The sequence below is a fragment of the Mycena indigotica genome (assembly GCF_014461135.1).
Source record: "Mycena indigotica strain 171206Taipei chromosome Unknown Mind.scaff0013, whole genome shotgun sequence".
In the NCBI taxonomy this organism is placed as follows: Eukaryota; Fungi; Basidiomycota; class Agaricomycetes; order Agaricales; family Mycenaceae; genus Mycena; species Mycena indigotica.
In genome coordinates this window covers 2,540,001-2,548,436 of record NW_023503012.1, presented here as the reverse complement: position 1 = coordinate 2,548,436, position 8,436 = coordinate 2,540,001, and the positions used below count along the sequence as shown (strand labels likewise).

Sequence of the window (8,436 nt, the reverse complement as noted above, 5' to 3'; positions counted from 1 at the left end):
TTGGTATTCGTCACTGCCACTGGCATCAGCGGCAAGAAGGGACGACGCCCCCGGTAACCAGATTCGCGCACGCGTCATTGACATGCGGGTTGAGTGTGTAGAAGCTGGGGAGCGTGATTGCGTCTGCAGAGTCAGCAGTCGGCACAAAAATGACTGGTTATGGATGTATGCGCACTGCTGATGAGAAGCCGTGGGCAGAAGTCCTCCTACTGGACGGTGCCACCGGCTGCACACGCTTGGATGCATTACCGCGGTACCGGGTCAGGTATGCGGTTGGCGCCAATTCCGATTTGCGCAAGACCTCTGGAGCCAAGATTGAAGTGTAGTGGCCGAGCACAGTGGCAGAGACAACAGTCGTGGCGGTCACGCTGCCACAAGACCATGATAGAGTTAAATTTCAGCCGAAACAGGCCGCGAGGAAGCTCTCGAAGCGGAGGCCTGCCAGCCAGCACACTGCGAGTCTTAATCTACGACTAACGGAGAGCCGTTGGAGTCGTCACCAGCAGAGGTGTGACAGTAGTTGTCCAGTTTGATGCCTTCATGAATGAGAATCATCCACAGAGTGTCAGTGTTTCCGTTGAGGCAGGGAACCAGTTGATGATGGTGGTCCAGAGTCAAGAAAATCTGCGCGTGACATCAATCTGATGGGTGCGCCAAGATGTCGTAATGCAGCGCCAACCGCGGAGATAATGCGTCGATGCAGCGCCAAAAGAAGCAGTAGAAGCGGTGAAGCGCCAATTTATGGTGGCCCGAACCATGTCACCAAGACCTTGAAAGTGCTTTGTCGTCAGCAGATGCTTGAGCGTGTCAGAAAGAATTTCGGGTGCGTGTTCTTGGTTACTGCCACAGCTAAGTAGAGATTTGTCGGAAATTGACAACCTACTCTGCAATGGTGTCCGCTGTCAGCCCATTACGAAGCAGCTCGTTCTCTGTTTCTGCGGCAGCCTCTAATTCAGCCTTGGATTCCTCGTTTGAAGTGGCCTCCGCGAAGAGTCGATTAAGCTCGGATTGGTAATAAACACCATTTTTCGTGCTCCCGCCTTGCGCTGCTGCTGCCAAGCGAGCAGAGTTTGCTGCCTCCGTAATAGCCACCTTGTTACGCTTCTCGAATATTGCTTTGGCGTTGGTGGCACGGGGAGCAGAAAGTCCTTTGGGCACTTTCGGCGCCGGCAGCGGGACGGTTACGGTCAGTGTTGGCGTATTGGTTGCTCAAAATGGTAGCAAGAGTCTGTGTGGGGCGTTTGGTTTTGATTTACAGCAGAATAGAAGTCGCCTTACATTGGCAAAGTCTCCCATGTTATAGTTCTTCCCAGTAAAGTCAAACTCCGCGTCGAAGCGGTGGAGAAGCGTCGTCTTCGCATACTGATCACGCTTCCCGTCTATACGGCCAGACTTGATTGCGTCGACATAGTCGGGGTAAAGATTTTCGATAATCCATGCACGATGCGGATCGTCCTTGAGCCCTGCTGCGCGATACTGGTGAGCAGATTGTTTTTTCCAAACGATCTTTGGTGTGGAACTGGTGACGCCAGTGGCATTGTCGTTGGTAGTCATGATGAGGAGTGGGATGGAGTGTTGAAGGGAGAGAATCGCATAGGTTGAGGCGAAGGAGATGATATTTAAGACAGTGCTTGGGATGCCGAAGGGGCCATCTTGTCGTTCAGCGCTGAGTCCAAAGCCTTGCGCTGGTCCAAAGCTTTAAGCTGGTCTGAAGACAGTGATCCAAGCTGGCAACTCACAGTCCCTTGCATCGCTTTGAATGGTGGTCCAAGACATCTGGCCAAAGCAGCGAACGGCGGTCCAAGACATGTGGCCAAAGCAGCGAATGGGTGGGAGGTAAGCCGTCTGGAAGGCAATAGGCAGCATCTGGAATAACTCGTTGCATGTAAAGAGGCCGTAGAGGCAAGCAAGGCGGCAGCGAGTCGTTCGGAAAGTGCAAAAGGTGGGGGTACAAAAACGGGAAAATGTCACGGTCACAATTGGGTCACAGTGGAATTGGAAAATACAGCGCAAGTCTAGTCTAGTCCGAAATCTCGATGATCTCCTGCTTTACATGACGAGCTCGCTTTGCGAATATTCTACCACTCGATTGATGCTTGCGTTTCTTAGTCATCTTGCTCGATGACGCCTCGGCACTGCAGCGAGCGTGAAGATGTGCTATCGATGCAAAGGGTTGGCACTTACCAGTATCAACAATCTCCACATCTGAATCATATTCCAAGTCCAAATCTGTCAACGTGTATGTAGCACATCCACCAAGTCTATGAATTAACATACCTTGTAAACCATTTGCAATTGATGATAGAGCCGCAACGAGCCAGTTCTCCAACCCGAGGCATTCCGACTCCATGATCCATGACCGACGCAGAATCAGCAAGGAACCATCCTCGAATAGGTTCTCGGCATTACGAACAACAGCCCAGTTGTTTGTTTTCCCACAAAATCGCAGCATTCGGCCACTCTTTCCTTGCTTTCGATCTTTGCTACACAGACGCTCAAGTTTCGCAATGTCGACACAGGTGATGGAACGAATATTGAAGAGATGCTGCAAGGGCAACTGGTTAGGCTGGCCAAAGAGAATAACATCAACTTTGCGGCCTTGAAACGCAAGATTAGTAAGTTGGATGGAATAAAATAATAACTGACGGTGTCCATCTGCAAGATCGTAATCGTCACTATCGTATGGGTCAGCCAGTTGCTCGGGAAGCTGCTTATTGGATGCCGGAGAAGCTATGAACAGGTCAGGATGCGTACAGGTATTCAAGGGCATGTATGCTCTTACAAGAGAGGGGTTTTGCAGTGCGAATCGGCGTTGGAGTTACCGGCACTACAGGCATTTCCCGAAACTCGTTGAAACGAAGGCGTAGTTGGGTTCGAAGTGGCTCAGCTAACGGGTACTTCTTCAGGTGGCTGACACAATGCTCCTTGTACCGGCGACACTGTTTCTCTTCAGGAAAGCATCAGAAAGATGAAGAAAGGTACGTACAAAGTTTGTACGCTCGCCGAACCGTTCCAATTGTACTGGCGAGTTCAATGCGAGGTATATGTTCAGCTGGTGAGGTGTCTTCCATTGGTTTCCGGGAAGCTCGGATTCATTGAGAGCGCAAAAGTCCCAGTGTTCGGGGAAGGGGATGTGGGTTTGGGCCCATTGCTGGTTGCGAGATGGGGGTGTTGACATTGGATATCGTGGGTGAGGACCAAGAATGAGCCACATTTTAAAATCGACGAATGTCCGCCGCTTGGGACAAACAGCGAATATGATGAAGGCTTGAGCGTACTTTGTAAATATCAGTCAAACCACTGAGTCACCCAGTACGCTCCCTATTTTGTGTTCCCTTGCGTCTGCTAACGACAAATTTAGAGAGAAGATCACGCGGCTCATTGCTCTCGCAAGCCCCGAATCAACTATCAACTCCATGCGGCAAAAGCTTCTCGCAGACCTGACCGTCTATCGAACCCGACTTCTCCGACGCATCCCACAACTCGACACAGTTATGGATGTTGTTGACCCCGACAAACCGGAATCCGCCTCGCTGTTTCTGCCATCAATGCTTGAACCAGATGCCCGCAGTCGATGGCAGTTGTCAACGCTTGCTCAGCTTGAATTGGATCTTCGACGCGCTCAAGCATTTGATGCTTTGGCTGCCTTGCGGTCCGCTATCCGCACTTTCAATTGGAACCTTCAAGTCAAGAAGCAGGAGGTACATGGGATACACAGCAATACACAAGCTCAAAACTACCTCAAAACACTTAGCAACGACGTCCAGATTGCTGGTGACTGGTACCGATGGCTGCGAGAAGCACTTCTAAAGCTGGGTCTATCGGAGGACGATCCAACACTGCAGCCACTGTATCGTGGTGATCAGACTGGGAAGGGAGCACTGAGCATGCGCACAGGTGATTCGCGAAAGCAAGAGCCATGGTTTTGGCGTGCAACAACAACCAGCGGGTACGGACAATAAGAAATGGGAGAAAGAACGTGAGTGTGACTTGGTGCTTTGACCATTGTCACTTCTTGCTCATTACCTTCTCAGTTGACCGTGTTCAGTGGTTCCGTGACCATGCACTGGTTGACCGTGCCCGGGAGGAGATTGAAATCCTCGAGGCTGAATTCGAGCGCACACACACTGCTTTCACACGCTACGAATCGATCTGGACGACAATTGCCACCGGAACTTGGGTGCCAAGCACTGCCCTTGACACGACTCCTTTGGACGTTGTTGGCGATAACAGCCAGCTCTGCAACTGGATGGAGAATGGCTCGCGGGCTTACGCATTCAAACAAGCAGCCATGTTCCGCCGATTTGCTCAACGGACAGCAGCAATGGAAGCGTCGCTCCCTGACATGTTCAGAAAAGACGAGGAGAGGGAACGGAAGAAAGCAGAGGAGGTTGTGGCAAAGCTTCGAAAAGCTGGGAAGTCAATGTATAACAATGACTATTCGGTGAGTGGCAAAGCCTTTGCTTTCATGCCACTTAATGTTTCTCAGTGGTACTATACACAGCTGCCGGATTTGTAATGTCATGCGAGCATGAATTAATCCTCATTCACTGACACAGGATTAATCTTGGGATTAATTCAGGCAGCTGGTGGACTTGGGCCAGTTCCATGTGCAGCAGTGCGAAATTAATTGTCGGATTAATTCTGGCCTTGGACATCTGGTCGTTGGACTTGACAATAAATCCCATGATTAATCCCCGATTTAATTCTGGTATGCTACCCAGTACTACACCCTTAGCTTTAGCTCTTCCTAGCCTACAATTAATTCTCGTGTCTTAAAAGTTGTTAAAAAATTAAATTTTTTCAACTGATATCACTGATATTGAATGTCGGAGATGATATAGTGGTCGTAGATTAGCTGGAGGACTTGTCAGGGAGACGAAAAACAGGCCGATGGTAAAAATTTTGACTTACCCCAAACGAAGTCGCTGAGACCTCCGTTTTTGCGATTGTATACGTTGCAGACGTTGCGGAGGTTTTCGATGATCAGCTGCATAGCTGGAAGACAGCAAAAAGGCAGCTCGACGCCGATACATATGAGTACCCTGTCGCGACAAAACGAAGTCCATGGCAGCGGAAAGAGAAGTCGTCCTTTGCATCGATGAGCATGCAGATAGTTCAGAGGAGAGTGAGATTAACGCACGCATGGCCATAGGTAGCTCGGAATCCAAAACTACATGCAAGTCTTCGTCATAGCTCCAGTCGCATGGCCATCCCGCGGCTGAAAAGCCGCGCTGCACGGCTCCAGCATGAGCTGGACAGGAATAAGTGCCACGGAAAAAACAACAAGTTTTTAACTCACCAAAACAGTCTGTTCAAACAGGCGGGCTGCGACGACGCCGAGTCAGCCCCGCGTGGAGCATTGGCAACTGAATATATGACCATATTGTCTACTGACGTGCTGTCGAGGCCTATGGACGACCATAACGCAGTTCGACGCCGAAATGTATGACTGCAATCTCGCAATGGGGCGAAGGCGCCAACAGGGGAAGAAAAAGCGGTCCTTGAACTCAGTCAGTATGGAGGTCCAAGACATTAGTGAAGTTGACACACGGATGGTGGTGCGCCTCATTGCGTGGCTCAGGCTGCAAGAACACATGCAGCACACAATTCCATCTCCACAATCCGCCAGCCGACTAGCCATTCACGAGTATAAGCGGTCAAAAGGGCCGTTTTTGCGTCCTCTAGCCGTATTAATAACCGCGTTGCAAGCGAATACACTCTGTTGTCGAGCACCTAGCGGGCTGGTGGAGGAAGAGGAGGAAAGGAGGTGATCGAATGAGAAGCTGGTTTTTGCGGAGGCAGCGAAAACCCGTTTAGTCAGTCGAAACGCTATGCGGGACCTAGATTGGTCAGACGCTTTGAGCGCGAAGGAGCAGGGAATAACAGACATACCTGCAGACCCCAAAGTCTCGATTCGCGCTTAATCCCTCCATTTAGCTGCTCTATGACCATTGTAATCATCACTTGAGGTTTCCTGCAGCGCGGCGTGGAGTTTTATCGTCATGGAGTCGCCACAGTCGTCGCGATTGGCGTCCTTTGGCGGTTGTCGAAAACCTCTATTCCAGCTATAACTGGCTCAGAAAAGCTTGATACGAAGAATAGAGCAACGCATACCACTTATTGGTATACGGCCATGAGTTCAGAGGGAAAAAAATTTCGTCGACTGACTTTCCAAATTAGGAAAGTGGCGAAAGCGGCGAAATTGAAGTATCTGCCGTTGCGCTCATCCTTCCCAAGCGTGAACACGACCAGCGATAGAGATATCGCATGTGAAATCGTGGGCACAGCTGCGGCCGGGGATATGCAATGATTTCCGACTTTGACTCGTCGCCACCCAAAACGACCACGAGAATGAGCTTGAAGACCGCGAGTTTCTTTGAAAGCTGCTCCCCGGTTGTTTGTATCATGCGAGGAGTCGCGGTATCGCATGTACGGGTCACCAGGATTGTGCCCGGACAAAGTCATCTTTCTTGCCTCCAAGGGCGAGAACGTGTCGGTCATAGGAGACACCGATGAGTACGGGAGTGCGTGGTCTAGTGACGAGGGCCACATCCTGCGTTTTCAGAGGAACTGTCGCAGAGAAAGCGGCAGGATGGACGGAAATGGGGGAATAAGTGAATGGGAGCTGAAGGTGGGGAAATCGTCGTCCACGGGATATTTAATGTCGACGGAGATCATGCAGTGGCTGGAGATTAGCTGGAGTATCGTCAGGGAGACGAAAATCAGGCCCAAAATAAAAATTTCGACTTACCCCAAACACAGTCGGTGACCGTGTCGCGACAAAGCCAAGCCCATGACGTCGGAAAGAAAAGCAATCCTTTTAATGGTGAGCATGCGGATAGTTGCGAGGAGAGTGAGGTTAACGCACGCATGGCCATGGTTGGCCCGGAATTCAAGACTACATGCAAGTCTTGACCGTCCCTTCTGGCGCATAGCATTCACAACAGCATTCGCCAGCTGAAAAGCCCTCCTTCACATCTCCAGCATCGTGAATGGCCGCATCATTGTTTGTCGGCCTTGACCGTGTCTTTTTGGCGGATGAGGAGCAAAGAGGTAGTTGAGTGAGGGTGCTCTTGGTTGTGGAGGCGGCAGAAGCCCGCCAACAGTGTTAAGGCACGATGAGGAGTCTGGCTAAAGAGAAGTTTTGAGCTCCAAGGACGGGCGGAGATATGGTGAGGAGCAGACTTACCTACGAGCCCAAAGCCTCGCTTATCGCCAACCCTCCGTGAATATACACCACCACAGCACGATTCCACTGATAGTCTGGGATCGATTGAGGCCCTTGATGGATCCGTTTTCGTCATGCGCGTTGCCACAGAGGTTGGAATGGGTGAACTCCGCTGCGACTTCGAAAAACGGCGCTTGCAGCTATAAGAGGATAAGAAAAGGCTTGAAAATGTCGAGAGAGCATACCATACCGCTGATTCAGACGTTACGAAAAGCGTTTTGACGTGTCTGCCGGCTGGGGATGCTGCAGGTGGTCGTCGTGGTCAAGAAGAGAAAAGTGTCACGCCGATGAGTCAGCACCATTCGCCCGCTGTCGAAGCAATTGATTCACTTCTACCCTGCTCTACATTTCCTAGGGCTTATGAACTTGTACTCGGCACTCGCTCGATACGAAGTTTACTCCAGTCGACGTGTAGGCATGTACATCGACTCCGTCTTCTCTCTTGCGCGCTTCTCTCTCAAATTCGCCCGTCATCTCATTGTAAAGCCTCTCACAACTTCGTCTTTCAAACGGGCCAGTCGAAGCTGGTGCTGCTCCGGGTGATCAGAAGGATTATCACGAAAAGTCAAAAGTCCGGCAGCGAAAGACACTTCAAAATGACGCTACGAGCCATATGTGGATCCATTCGGTATGAAGCTCTCGGTAGCGCAAGCGGGAGTGAGTGATTGTGGTGGTGTCTTCTCGTAGATGCGTATAAGTGATATCCATGAATTTGAACTATGTGGCGAGGAAGCAGAAGGATCAAGGGTCGATGTAGTTGATCATCGATATTGTAGTATGGTGGTTGTGCATCCATGAAGTTTGTCAAGTGACATGGCAAATGATAAGGTGAAATATGAGGTAAGTATTTGGAGACGCCCAAGGGGAATGTAGGTGGCAGCGAAATGGGAGGGTCAGATAAAAGAGCAAGTAAACAGAACTCGTATTTGAGGGGAAAGGGGAACGTGTGTGTCAAGCAAAAAACTTGGAGAACGATCGCAGGAATGGATAGATTGCGGGAGCATGAATATATAATCTCAGTGTTTCCCGTCGGGTTTATGACAGGCAGGTCCAAACGAGCAGTTCGTCCAAGGCTACGAAAGACAGCGAAGTCGAGCCAGATTTCGATGTAGACGCCGGTGCTTGTTGCGGAAGGTGTGTGCAGTGGTCACGGAAGGTGAGGAAGAAAGCCCCCCCCCCCCCCCCCCCCCCCCCCCCCCCAAAAC

At 50.6% G+C, this 8,436-nt stretch overlaps 1 protein-coding gene across 1 annotated transcript; it reads right to left on the bottom strand.

Moving 5' to 3' along the window:
• Positions 1-879: 879 nt before the first annotated feature.
• On the bottom strand, positions 880-1,866 carry MIND_01289200 (uncharacterized protein; the record flags this gene model as incomplete). Its single annotated transcript, XM_037369357.1, has 4 exons — positions 880-1,115; positions 1,159-1,228; positions 1,279-1,685; positions 1,740-1,866. 4 exons carry the CDS (start codon positions 1,864-1,866, stop codon positions 880-882), a joined length of 840 nt encoding a protein of 279 aa, XP_037214563.1.
• Positions 1,867-8,436: the final 6,570 nt, after the last annotated feature.